We start from the raw sequence: 14,423 nt of genomic DNA, 5'->3' as shown, positions 1-14,423 counted from the left end.
TGATTCTTCCACTTTAATTTCAACTATCAGAAATTTTCAACTATTTCTATGGAAAATCCAAACTTGCGATAAAAGCTATATGATCTAAGATACTTAAAGTGCCTCAAGCTGTTCTTTTGTTAAATTAATAAAAACAGTAATAAAGTATTGATTGCATAGCTAAGTTATGCCTTAACAATTGTCTCCCTGTTAATTGGGTTACTGTGGTTCTTTCTGATATTAGTGGTAAATCTTAATCCTTATGATGCCCTTGATGCATGTTTTGCGATGCCAAAATAATAATAATAATAATAATAATAATAATAATAATAATAATAATAATAATAATAATAATAATAATAATAATAATAATAATAATGTGGATGTCATGAGGGCAAAATTGACATTTTGGGCAATAGAAATCATCGTCCCACGGTTCCCGATAATAGGAAGTCCAGAAAGACACTCGCTGCAAGTCATTTGTATTTTACTTAAAATCGAAACCAAAATGTCATGGCTAGCGAGGTCCATTGCTAATTCGCTCAAGCTCGATGACGACGATGACGATGGCCACTATCCTAACCCTAATGTCACAGACTCAAAATCACCCCCAATTCCTCAACCTGATCCCCACGTCAACTCATCTTCACCTCCATCTCCTTCATCAACAGCCTCCGCCAACACGCCGCGTGGCGTCAAGGAAGACCTCTCCGAGCTCACTAAAACTTTATCCCGCCAATTCTGGGGCGTCGCCTCCTTCCTCGCTCCTCCACCTGATCCCTCCTCTCCTTCCTCTCCTCCTCCTCGTCAGATCTCCGATAAACCTGGCGATAGTCCCCAAGCACACGAACTGTCCGATCCGGAAGAATCAAATGAGGATTTGATTGCCGGGATTCGTAGTGACTTCGCCGAGATTGGCGGGAAATTCAAGTCCGGGATCTCGAAGCTGTCGAGTAACGCGACTGTATCGGAGATCACTAAGATCGCATCAAATTTCCTGCAGATTGGACCGGAAAGAGATTTTACCGACAAGGATTTGGTTGGCAGTGCTGTCGGCATAACCGAGGAGGTTATAGCCTTCGTGAGGGATATCGCGATGCATCCGGAGACTTGGCTTGACTTTCCTATTTCTGATGAAGAAGATTTCGATGGTATTTTTTTCAAATCTTAGTTATGTGTGTGATTATTTTATTTGCTTGGTCTACACTTGTAAATGCTTTGACGTCGATGCAGATAGTATTAGGCTGCTCTTTTAGTTAAGTGATTTAGGAATGAAAAAGCAAAAATGTAGCTCTGATTTTGTATCAAGCTGCAGATAGTTGTGGCAAATTGTTTACTGGGATGCTTTTTCTAGCTTTTATATTATAGTAATGAGGTACATTCCCAGTTTTAGCTCTTGAAATATGATGAAGTTCTGTGATAGTCTGCAATTATGGTCAACTACAGAATTTTTTTTTAAAGTATAAATTAGATTTATATTTATATCTTCTGCTTCTGAGAACATGGATGCTGAAATCAGTTCTTTTACCGGAAGTTGCAGTATGATTGTCAGGCATGTCCTTCAAGTATGTCTTTGACTTCAATTATTCCAGCTAGATTGTGGTGTAATTGCTATTCATGTCCTATAACGCACTTATGAAATTATGTGCAGACTATATAGAACAGTCATGTGAGATTGGGCAATCAATTATCACCTTTTTTTTGTGTGTGTGGGAGGTACTTTGGTTTTCTTGAAGAAAGTATAGAGTTTGACATTCTATTCCTTTGTATGGATCAAAATTATTATTTCAACCATATAGTACTTTGTTTCTTTCCCATATCAATTGGTTTGCTTTGTTGCCCATTGACAAAGTGAGCTTAAGGATTTTTCAATGACTTCTTTCAATTCTGTTTTGATTAAATCACTTTTAATCCCGCTAATCACTGATCTCCAAAGCTATAAACTTGATTGTTGACTAGAATTCAACTTTGTTATTTTGTTCCAGTGAAAATTTGTAGTAATGAATCTTGATTTACATATTCATTCACCGTGCTCGGACTTATGTAGTTGGTTTTTCTCCTTCTCTTCTTTCCTTTGTTCCTTTTTTCCTGTTTGAAATTTTTTTTGGTATTTGTTTGTCTTGCTTTCTCTGACCTTTGTTTGTTGGAAATATACATTCATCGCAAATGCTACATGCTGTACTTCAGGGCTGCCATGATCAGGTTCTGATTCTAGGGCCAAGGGGTCTCCTGGGTTCTAGTTCCAAAACTGAATTTTCCATATATATATATATATGGAAAATTCAGTTCCGGCTTGAAAGCAGGTATCAGACCAGCTGGTTCCTGTTCAGTTCAAGTCTGGTTTCAGTCAATATGGGTGTGACCTGTTTTGGTTCTGGGTTGGACTTTTTTGGTTCCACGAACTGAAACTGTGGCCAGGTATACTCCACCTTTCTTTTTGGTCCAAAGATGAGGATTTCCATTAGATTTGAAAATTTACAGCCAGGCCTAAGCCCATGGAACAAAGCTCCAAACCAAAAGCCTCTAAGCCCAATACTATAAAATACATATTAAAGCTCAATGCCAGCCCACAGACCTATAAACTTGACCCAAGAACCCGACCCGGTGGATAGGAGCCTGCAAGAAGCTAGCGTTTCCTTTCTCCTCACATCTCCTGCTAATGAAGTCAAACAGAGGCAAAAACATGCAGATTGAAGCTCAAGGAGAGCCAAATATACATTTGTTGCCAAGCCCAATGACTAGAAGGGAAGGTGACCGATGAAGGGTCATATTTGCCTAGCCACCAGAAAAAATGAAGCACACATATCAAACTTGGAAAGCTTAGCTTCGATCAATAAAACCGGGTTCACGGGAGGCTTTTTCCAGATTGAAAAAGGGCCGGCTACAGTGAAGGAGGCCCGCTCTTCAGCAACCCCATCGCACCTTCTGATAACTAATCTTCATGAGTTACCTCCATAAGCCGTCAGCGGACTAGGACGCGAGAGAACCATCAATCCGAGAGCTTGCATGCAAACACCAAACACAACTAGGCACAAAAAAAGTTAGGTCTACAGATTTTACATTATAGCCATTGGATCTACCAACAAAAGAACAAGAAAACAAAAGAAAGAATGCAGCTCTGAAAGAGTCCCTCTAGTTTGCTCAAGATCTGCCAAAAAACAAGAGGATATCTAAAAAACCACCTTGAGGTGGGGAGGGAGACCCATTCTCCAGGCCGCAGGAAGACAGAGGCCTCCAAACCGACTTATGTAGCGGACAGAAGGGAGATGAAAACTCCCAAAGAAGAGGGAAGGTTGGGAGAAACTCTCTCTAGAAGAAACTTGAGAGAGACCGCCTGCTCTACCTTTTAGATACCTTGAAGGCATTATAATAATATTACTGAAAATGCTGTGGGCTTAATTTCAGTGCATATCTCTTGTTCCATAGTTTACTTGCTATTGAATAAGAGGAAAATTTTCATGTCTCTTTGATCAATGTATTTGTGGCTAATGTGAAGCAGCCTTTTTATTTTTTGCCCTTCCCATTTTTCAGATTTTGACATGTCTGATGTCCAACAAGAGCATGCTTTGGAAGTTGAACGTCTTGCCCCAAGGTTAGCTGCTCTCCGGATTGAACTTTGTCCAGGATATATGAGTGAAGGCTGCTTTTGGAAGATTTACTTTGTACTTTTGCACCCTAGGCTCAGTAAACATGATGCTGCGCTGCTTTCAACTTCACAGGCATGTTTATCTTCTGTGCTGAAGTCTCTTATTTTAATTCAGTTGATTATTCATGTTCTATGGATGCATTGCCCATGGTGCACATCACCAAGATGTCATATTTGGTGCATGGTGTCTTTTCTAAATAGTTCTGTTAACTGGTCAAATCCATAACCAGTTTTTCCATATATTTTTCATGGTGAAGATGGATAGTATGGAGAAATTGAGATTTGATAATAGTTTACCTAAGTGATCAAGTGCCAAGTCATCATTGACATGCCGATGATCATCTTCATTTTTTGTCAATTTGATATGCTTGACCTTGCAACTGGTATATCTATTAGTTCTCTCTATCTAATATCCCAAATGGTTCATATAATGTCCTACTACAATCTCACAATGTGGCTGTTGGGGAAAAGAAAAAGAAACGAGTTTATATAACTGTAGCTCTAACTGCTAAAAATAACTTTGGTTAATCATCTGAACCCAGTGGTTTATATTTGCCCATTTGACTTGGGTTGTTACAATATATCTTTTGGGAAAATTTTATTTTAATAAGATGATTGTCTTGATCCTTAATCTAAGGTCACATTTAAGATGATAGCCAAGTAAAGTTATCATTTGATGCATTTTACAAATTGGTGAAGTATCCATCGAAAACTTAAAAAAAAAAAATAAAATTGCCTTAAAATTTTTTTGATATAAAACTTCTAGAGGGTACTAATTTACCTTTTTGATATAGCTGATAGTTAATAAGCTTCAAAGCAGCTAATATTTTTTTTCAATGGTAAACTCCTTGCAACTCATAGTTGATAGGTATCCTATCAGCTACATCTTCCATCAGCTGGTGGTTGATAAGATTTTTTTTTTATTTAGACTATATTATCCCTTTAATATTTATTAATTATAAAATTTTGTCTTCAAATTAATTTTATATATCAATAAATTATTTATAATTATAAATATAAATAAATATAAAAATATTGTAAAAATAATTAAATTAGTTATAAGGTTTATTATTATATGATGAAAATATGTATGTATCATATATAAAATGTAAGTGTAATTTTTAACAATATATATATATATATATATACACCCTTATTGCATTTTACATATCAACAACACTAACTAGACATAATTTACCATCAGTATCGGTTGTATTTATCAGTTAAACCATACTCCTAGTTTTTGAGCATTACCAAAGATGGGGCTGAGGAGGTTTTGGGGTTGGAAAGTTTTGAATATTGGAGGCGGTTAGTGATTCCCAAGTGTCTGAGTTGGCAATTTTGTCTGTCAGACTGTCAGCTAATCAAACTTGTTAAATTTTAAGATATTGTCTGAACTCTGAACCCAACAGTTAAATTACTAGGTTGAATGTCTAACTTTAATGCGTGCTTGCAGATAATGGAAGCTAGGGCGATGTTATCACAGGAGTTGCAGAGCAAAGCTAAGGGAACAAGAGTGGATTCATCAGAAATAGGCAATTCTAGATCAAAAGGAACTGCTGACTTACCATATGAAGAGTCTCTATCTGTGCCTTCTCGTGCTGAGTATGAATCAGTGCCTCTAAAGACTTCTGTCATTGAACTGGCCCCATCTACCACTGTAGCTGAGACATCTGGCAATGAAGCAATACCTTCTGGTATTGCATATGAACGAGAAACGGAGAAGCACCCAGTTCTGAGCACTGAAATGCAAATCATTGACAAAGCTGTGGTTGAGGAAGAATCAGTTGACCAGGCTAAACAACGACATCTATCTAGCTCAATTCCTAAAATTTTAGATGAGAAATTTGAGGATGATGCCGATGATTGGTTGAAAGAAGAAAGTTCAGGAATGGTAGGCACGAGTGGAAGTACAATGTATATGGAAAATGATGAGGATGTATCGTTCAGTGATCTTGAAGAAGATGATGGGGATGTGCCTACAAGTTATAAGAAAGTAGCATTGGGTTCTGATGCTTCAAGAAAAGACTCACGTGATTGGGTTCAGTTGAGCAAAGGCTCTTCGGACTCGGTTAAGGATATTAATCCCGTCAGTGTGAAACATGCTGGGTCTGAGCAGGTAAGTGCTCGTAACTCTGAATCCAAGGAATCCAATGATTGGCTTGATGTTGATGACATTGATGTGATGTGATAATTCCATAAAGCCCTAGGTAATGTTTTCTCCATCATTTTGTTACGTTCTTGTGAATATTGTACGGTTTCTTCGGTCTGAGTTGGGATTTGGAAACTATATGTACATAAATCCAAGCCTAAGTCGGACGACCATTGGCGCATGAAATATGTGTTTGAACTATAATAACTTCCAGTGCTCTATGAAATATTTGTTTCACTTGTTATGTGAAGTTGCATTATGTCAAGTTGTCAACTTAAACCCGGTGAAACCACTATGCCTTGGCCTGAGGGGTGCATTACTCTAAGTGGCACGTAGGAGAGCTTGGGTCTGCGTTATCCTAACCAACGGTGCGTGTATGCCCCTCTGCTATGAGCCCTGCAGCATTTTTCTTCCGTGCCTATTCATAATGTGTTTTGATAAAAGTGATACTCGTGAGTTGTATAGGGTTAATACTTATTAATTGATAAATTATGATTGCGATGGTTGATTTATGAAGGACAAGTCTTGCTTAGACTGGTCTACTTAAATGCTTAGTATAAATGTATGGAGTTTTATAGAGTCCTGTTATTATTTTACACTAAGGGGTGGGACCATGTGGACTCTAAGAAGTTTTCTCATGTTGGACTGTTCTGTATTCAAGTAATATGATAAAATTCGAACAGAACATTTGGGGTGGGAACTATCGATTTTTTTTCTTTTCTCTCCAAAGAGAGCACGCTATATTGGATTAGACAGGTCATACTGTCCATGACAGAGGCTCTAAATCCCATATCCTAACCCAGAAAAGGGGGGAAAAAGAAAAAAGATAAAAAAAAACCCTTTAGCTATTAGCTTGGGTAGTTCAGCTGACCCGCTACTACCATGACTCGGCAGAAACGAAGATGCAGCACCCCTTATTTTGAGAAGGGAGAGAAAGGAAAGCACATGCCTAAATTTTGTTTAGAGACAACAGTGAAGTCATTCAGACGACCGTTTAAATTTTTTAAAGATAAATTCTATATTTTAATGAATAACTTATTTTATATTTAATAAAATTATAATTTTAGCCTTTTAATTCGTTGCTGTTTTATACCATGATAATAAAGACATGCAATGAATTTTACTATTATTATTAATTTATACTACAGTTTAAATATACAGCTTTATTTTAAATTATTTTTTAAAATAATGCAAATTGCAGCAATATGATAAAAGAGTAAGGCTAAAACATATGGAAAAAAAAAAATTAAAGCACTAGTTGACTAGAGAAGCTGGTAGGTAGACGGCATATGCTTTCTTATGATCTCCTCATCTTGTTGCCATTATACCTTTCTACTTTTATATATATGAATTTTCACGAGTGTTTTATTCTGCTCATTAAATTAATAATTATATTTGAAGATAGAGAAAAAGACAATGGACAAACAAATCAATAATTAATTAATAATGTTGTAATCTTGTAATGGTACACATGAATCAAATTCTGATAATGTTGACTATATATAGAAACAACCAATCAAAGCATTTGCTCTTATGACTTGGCTACCAATTCCACTCATCAACTAATGGATATGCAAAGAATTAAAAGGACCATAACCATCATTCTTGTTGAACTTGTCAAAAGCTATATAAATGGGGGGCTACTTATGGTCCATGTAAATTAGGAAAGAAGGACTACCACATTGGATCTATAGAAAATTCAGCTTAACAATCTCTTTATTTTGCTTTCTACATGGAAATGAAACTCCCGCATATATATTCTTTCCAAGTCAACAAAATTACTCCTAACAGCATCAAAAAATTATTTTAATGGTGAGAAGGAAAAAGATTACTCTAAGTACATTTTATCAGATATATTTGATTTTTATATTTCTTTCACATAAAAATATATATTTAAAAAAAATACTATTTCTCTAAGTATATTTCAATTACTTTTATTAATATTTAATTATATATATCTATTTTGAAGGAAATATATTTATGAATCCATTGCAATCAAATTTATATATAGCAGTGAACTGCCAACTATCTCAGCCAAGAACTGGTGGTGGTTTCTATTATTTATCAACTAAAGTCACAAGAGTGGTTGTTTGCATTCAATTCTTAAATAAATACAACAATTTACAAATTTAAATAACCAAAACCCAAAAGGTGTTTGCTGATTTTTTTTTTTCTAAGCAATTAATTCATTAATATTATATACATAATTAAACCAATATATTTATATATATGTCCATCGAAAAAATATATGTTGAATCGAATCGATAATGATAAATAATTAAGAGCGTAAATTGAGCTGTTATATTATTAAAAAAAATTAATAAGTTAAAAAATTTGGATGCTTACATTTAATTCATATTTTAATTTAAATATTTAATTTTAGATTTATTAATTCAATTTTTATATATTTTTAATCAATTTTTATTAGATTTGTTTAGTAATTTTCACGATCAAAGATCAAGAGTTTTAAGTTGTTGTTCTAAATTGCAAGATCTAATAAACTCTTATCGTTCTCTGATTTTGAAAATTAGTTAAAATATCATCCAAACTCAAATGTTAGGTTAATCGATGTGAAATTTAAATATTTAAATTAAAAATTAAATAGATGCAAACGTTATTGTAACATTAATAATAATATTTTTTTTATAATAGTTAATGCTTTTATATATTTTTGTAATAATGGTTAAAATAAGAATTGTTAAATTTTTAGATATAAATATTTTAGAAATAATATGATATTTTGAATAATAATATTCATTTATAAATAATAGAAAAATATTTAAAAAATAAAATTTTATAATAATATATTAAAATTATATACATAATAAATACTTTATATACTTGAACTCTATAAAAGATAACAAAATTAAAAATTGTAGTAATTAATGTAGCTAATTTACATTGTTTTTTCTTAGCCTATGTTTGGATATTGAGAAAGTTAGAGGGAAGAAAATAAAGAGAGGATAATTATTAGAGTGAATAATTTAATTTTTTTCTTATAAATTATTCAAATAAAATTTTATAATTAAACCAAATTGAATTATAACCATATTTTAAATTAAATCGATTGTATCAACAACAATGTTTTAATTGCCTTCCTCTTCAACTTAATGAATGTTTCCAACTGGAAATATATACGTGTATGGTTTGCAAGCCACATAATCTTGTGCATGGAATGAGTTGACTCTGTCCTATCAAAAATATATTTTTTTCTTAATTTTTTCAAAATTTCCTTTTTGAAAAAAAAATTGTCAGGTTTCATATTTTAAACATTATATTAATATTTATTTGGTTCACATTTTATCTAAAATTTTGAGAAGTGAAGCCATTTCCTTTCCTTTTAAGGAAGTAGTTAAATTACTCCATGGAAAAATAACACTCTCAAAAACTACTGCGCCTAAACCAAAAAACCAAAGGTGACTTATATATTTACTAGAGATTAGTTCAATTCATAAAATTCAATGTAACGATCCAAAATCGGACCGCTACCGGCGTTAGGATCCAGATTGACTTAAAGTCGTCGGGACCCATAGCAAGTCTAACATACAACCTGCCATACATGACAAATCCCATATATGATCATGAATAAAAGGGATTAATTACACACTTTAGGGTCAAGCACAATACTAATCCTCAATATAAAACTGTATAATATCTTATATTACATTACATTTCATGATAATCATATATTTACATAAAAATTTTAAACTTTTCAACTACCAAATTCGATCTGTGCATGCAATAACTGAATACATAAAAACCCCACATTAGAGCCCTCATCAAATGCTCTAATTGGGTCAACATACATAAACACATGAAAATATTTTAGAAAAATATATTTTCATCCTTTTTTAGAGTTTCGACATCCGAGATTCCGCCGAAAAGCAGGAATTTCGATATCGGAGTCTAGTCAGATATTACATTCAACTAATTCAATTCAATTTAAACTAATAAATTTAGTTAAATAGTTATATTAGATTGATTTAAATATTAATTTTATCTATTTTTTTTAATTAACTAATAATCCAATTATATATTATAATTCTAATTTTAACCTTTCTTTCTTAATTTTTATATTTGATTTGAATATAATACTAATTAATTTTTTTTTATTTCTATTATTATTAGAAATGTAATATCTCAATACAATTACTTTTATTTTTATTTTATAATTTTTAAAAAATTAAAATTACTATATTTTTGCTATTTTTTAAATATGTTATTTTATTTTTTTGTATTATTTTAGGTGCAATAATTTTTTAATTTTTATAAAATTAAAATTAATCACATTTTTAAAAAAAATTAAAATAATGTACATAAATTTAAAAGCAGTCATGTTTCTTAAAAAAATAATTAAAATAATATGCAGAATATATTTTATTTTTTATTTTTTATAAAATTAAAATTAGTCACATTTTTATAAATAATAAAAGTAATATGCAGAAATTATTTTAATTTTATTAATTTTTGAAAAATTAAATTTAAAGTTATAATTTTTATTTTAAAATTAACGTTTTTTTAGTTTACAATATTTAAAAGTGTATAATTTATAAAATTAATTAAATATTTTTTTATTATTTGAAATATAATATTTAAATTTAATTATTTTATTTTCATTTAAAATTTATATTATTTTTTAATTTATATTTTTTAACTATTTTATTATATTAGTAAATTTAGTATTGAAATCTAAGTGATTAATTAATGGTTAATTAATTAATAAAATATATGAATTGAATCGAATTTAGTTATAAAATCAAATAATTATAGCGTTAGATAATTGAAGATTTTTTGGATTCAAATTTAATCCAAACTAATTATTGTCGCTCTAAAATTATTTACTATACTTTTATTGAAACGAATAAAAAATTAAAGTGTTACATTTTTATATTTCAACATTCAATTAAATGTATTTAACTGAATTAAATTTTTAAATATATATATTTATTATGGTTAATAATTAAGAAATTTATTTTTAAGTTTAGAATAATTAAATAAATCGTATTACAACCTAAAAATTAAATATAATGGAAGAATAATAATGAGAGAAAAAAAAACCTAGATTTAGTTAGATATTACGGCTTGATTCTAATATCTTCAACCAACCCAAGTGGCAGATTTTGAAGACAACCTTTGTAGTTTACACTAAATAAACAGTTGTGTCTGAAGATCAGCTGTGGGAATCAAAGCTATGCTCCAGCTCTTGCTTAACGAGGCAGAGTCAAAGAAACAAACTACAAACAAAGAAATTGCAATGACTCCATACAAAGAATATTGGTCAAATCCGCGTTGGTTAAGAGGCTGCGCCTGCGCTGACTTGTTTTTTTTTAATTGTACTTTTACACTTGGTTGCTAACCACCACAATTCCTTAGCTGTGTTTATTTGTAGATTCTTCAGCTTTAGCCTCATAATACTTAGCTTGCATAAATTTTCTCATCTGGTATATCCAGGTTCGAATCCCTACCCGGGTTCTCACCGGAAAAAGAAAAAAGACGGTATTGATCTGTATGCTCCCTTTGTAAACCAAACAAGTTAAGTTTGTTTCTTTGAGTAGGAGAGAGAGGAAGAAGCAGATATGGAGCTGCTTATCTAGGAGAAAGCTATCTAGGTAGCAGAAGGTAAGTTTTAGCTCAGTGATACTGAAATACTGTCAAGTCTTGAGTTACGAGTTTTAATATGTATAAATTCTGATAAGAGAAAAGAGATGAAAGTTGAGAGAAACTGATCATATGAAAAGCAAGCCAAAACGTATCTTGTACTGATAATCACATCATGATCCATATATTATGTAGTAATTAATCACACAATAAAATAATTAACACTCTCATGGATTATGCTTCTGGGTGTAGATGTAATCTATATGAGCAGCAAGTGTCCTTCTCATCAAGCACTCTTCTTCTCCATCTCCATCACAGCTCTCTTCTACCATCTCTGTTCCATCAACACCCTATACAAGCCAAGAAAATTATTTAAAACCCACATGTCAAAACCATATTAAAAATCAGATCGTATAGAAACAAGTCAAGTTCAATCAACCTGTAGTTGGTCCTTGGCGGCGGAGGAGCCATTAGAAAAGCCTGGCTCGTGGCGAGCGGCGTAGGTTATCGCGGTGGAAGAGAGGAGGAGGGTTACCAGGAGAAAGAGGGTGACAACCTGAAACTTAGCCATCTTTTATATAAGTTCCCTGTAAGAGAGAAGACAGGAGAGATGTCGATAAGATAATTGAGATACTGAAGAGATAGAAGGATGGCGTGTATTTATAGAGGTGGACTAGAGTAATGGTGCATGTGAACACAAGAGGCTGGGATCAGTTTTCAACCATAGCAGCTTATTAATTAGCAATAGCGCATATACCAATAACCTTTAGCGAATTAATATTTTAGTTATATTCAGGATTGGGATATCTCCGACTCCGACTTCCGTTATTAAAAATAAGAAAATATTTTACAGGCTGAGTTATATTAAATATATTTGAATAAATTTAAAAAATTTTAAATTTTATTTTTTTAATTTTTAATTTTTATTTTTAAAAAAAATAAAAAAATATTCGATAAAAAAAAAATACTGCTATATGAATTTCCCTAAGAAGTGAGGTGGTGAATTATACGGCTGCCATTTCCTGGCTTGCGTACGAAGTGAATTGTTGCAATCTGAAGCTTGGCAGTGGCTGCTGCATGTGATCATCGTTACGCTTTCTTCACATTTAATTTCTAGAATAGAATGTAATGGGATTTATTTTATCATTTTATTTTTAAAATTGAAAATACTGAAATGAAAAATTATTAAAAAAAATTAATTAAAATTTTGTGGATATAATAATTACATAATCTTGACGTTCTGCTTTGTTTCAATTTATAAGGATGGCACAATACCATCTCCCTCGTTGACAATAGTAACCAAAGAAAAGTACTTCCATGTACAAATTGATCCAGCTAACTATTAGAAGTTTCAAAATGATAAGTCATCGAATTTATTGATAAATAAATAAATAAACAATATATATCTAAATATTTCATTTCTAGAATGTCCAATAAGAAAATTAAATAAATCTATATGCTAGCTATTTCTTAATTTCTAGTACGGCTGAAGCATATGATTATGTCACCATGACAAATCAATAACTTTTTTATTTAATTTATTATAAATATAAAGTAAGTATGAAAAAAAAAAGATGTATTCAAAAAGAATACAGAGAATTGGTATTAGGTCATGTGTTTTATGAGATTCACTAATTTAACCATATATAAAATCATTCACTTAATACACGCCTAAAAACTCTGTATTTTACACTATAACGATAAATTTTATCAATTAAATTATATAAAAATAATTATTAAAATAAATTATCCAACACTTATCAATCATTTTAAATATAGACGATAAAATTATTTATTTTTTACTGATAAAAATTGTAATTATATTTCATTTCAAAAAAAATTGTAATTATATTTTTTTATAGTGTTATAAAATAAAATTATTTAGTTGACGTAAGTTTTTCTCAGTAGTCCATTTGTGACTCGATACTCTCGTTTTTTTCTTTTCCTTAAACCTAACTTCTTCTTTCTCCTTCTCCATGAAAGACGATCTGCGTCAATTGACTATCGATGAAAAAGAAAATATTATTGTCCCTATTAAGAGATTCAGAGATATTCCGATCGTCACTTATGATTTCTGTATAGTGAGGATATTTCTCACATACAATCCAATCAATTTTCAGAATATGCAGACCTTTTTGACAGATTTATGGCGGCAATCCTCGGACAGTTATTGTATTGAAGAATTTAGTTCCTAGTTACAAGCCGAACATTTTATTTTTTATGGAAACAAAAATTCTTAGTTTTCGTATGAAATTTTTTTGTAATTTTTTATATTTTTATGGTTGATTCTCCGTCAATAAACAAGGATTGTGATTCGGTTGTTTCGGAAGATAATGTTTAATGGAGATTTACTAGTTATTATGGGTTTCCGGAATTACAATGACGACGTTAGTCTTAAAACATTATTCGAGTTTTATCTCGTACAAACTCTCTTTTGTGATTTTATTTGGGAGACTAATGATTTATACTCGAGAAATGAGAAAGAAAAAAAAGTATTTTTGCCAAATTATCTTATGCAGAGATTTGATTTTGAATGATTGTAAATCTCTATTAGACTTTAAAACTGATATTTCTGTTAGATTGGTTTATCGTAATGCTACTCTAACGGCTCATATATATTTTAACTAGAGAATTTATCAAATATAATCGTCTCTCTGTTTGGAATGATATCTTTTTGTTTGATAAAATTTTATTAATATAATCAATAATTTTGCTTTAAAAAAAATTATTTAGTTTTCTTTTAAATAGAGAAAGATATAAATTTTTTCTCAATTAATTAGTGATATTAAATTCTAACGTTGAATTTGAATTATTTTTAAAATTCAATGGGAGCATTTTAACATTTAATGAGTTTAATTAATATTTAAATAAAATAATATATTTCTGCGAGTTGTTCTGTGAAAACCATGTGTATGAATAAGTGGCAAATTAACGGTTGTGTGAGTGGATTTCAAACGGCCTTGCTAATGCTGGGTGCCATATTGACTAGATTGGGTATTTAGGTTTCCACCTTTTATAAATCACCACCACAATTGTTTCCACTAATAA

The 14,423-nt window shown here is 31.1% G+C and overlaps 2 protein-coding genes across 2 annotated transcripts; one reads left to right on the top strand and one right to left on the bottom strand.

Moving 5' to 3' along the window:
* Positions 1-429: 429 nt before the first annotated feature.
* On the top strand, positions 430-6,021 carry LOC110629919. Its single transcript, XM_021777133.2, has 3 exons — positions 430-1,130; positions 3,511-3,698; positions 5,082-6,021. The coding sequence occupies exons 1-3, from the start codon at positions 488-490 to the stop codon at positions 5,814-5,816; spliced, it is 1,566 nt and encodes a 521-aa protein (XP_021632825.1). The 5' UTR covers positions 430-487; the 3' UTR covers positions 5,817-6,021.
* A 5,487-nt stretch (positions 6,022-11,508) lies between these two features.
* LOC110629704 (phytosulfokines 3) lies at positions 11,509-12,018 on the bottom strand. The gene is made up of 2 exons (XM_021776793.2): positions 11,815-12,018; positions 11,509-11,725 (listed from the first exon to the last, which is right to left on the bottom strand). The coding sequence occupies exons 1-2, from the start codon at positions 11,944-11,946 to the stop codon at positions 11,603-11,605; spliced, it is 255 nt and encodes an 84-aa protein (XP_021632485.1). The 5' UTR covers positions 11,947-12,018; the 3' UTR covers positions 11,509-11,602.
* Positions 12,019-14,423: the final 2,405 nt, after the last annotated feature.

The sequence above is a fragment of the Manihot esculenta genome, chromosome 13, assembly GCF_001659605.2.
Source record: "Manihot esculenta cultivar AM560-2 chromosome 13, M.esculenta_v8, whole genome shotgun sequence".
In the NCBI taxonomy this organism is placed as follows: Eukaryota; Viridiplantae; Streptophyta; class Magnoliopsida; order Malpighiales; family Euphorbiaceae; genus Manihot; species Manihot esculenta.
Note: the sequence above shows the minus strand (reverse complement) of the source record. Positions and strands in the feature narration are given on the sequence as shown.

What these genes read in the sequence shown, in the direction of transcription:
- LOC110629919 (XM_021777133.2), top strand. Translation starts at nt 488, where the DNA reads ATGTCATGGCTAGCGAGGTCCATTGCTAATTCGCTCAAGCTCGATGAC. An exon ending in TGATGAAGAAGATTTCGATG is followed by an intron (nt 1,131 to 3,510) that starts GTATTTTTTTCA and finishes CCCATTTTTCAG; the next exon opens with ATTTTGACATGTCTGATGTC. An exon ending in CGCTGCTTTCAACTTCACAG is followed by an intron (nt 3,699 to 5,081) that starts GCATGTTTATCT and finishes GCGTGCTTGCAG; the next exon opens with ATAATGGAAGCTAGGGCGAT.
- LOC110629704 (XM_021776793.2), bottom strand. Translation starts at nt 11,946, where the DNA reads ATGGCTAAGTTTCAGGTTGTCACCCTCTTTCTCCTGGTAACCCTCCTC. An exon ending in CCGCCAAGGACCAACTACAG is followed by an intron (nt 11,726 to 11,814) that starts GTTGATTGAACT and finishes TGGCTTGTATAG; the next exon opens with GGTGTTGATGGAACAGAGAT.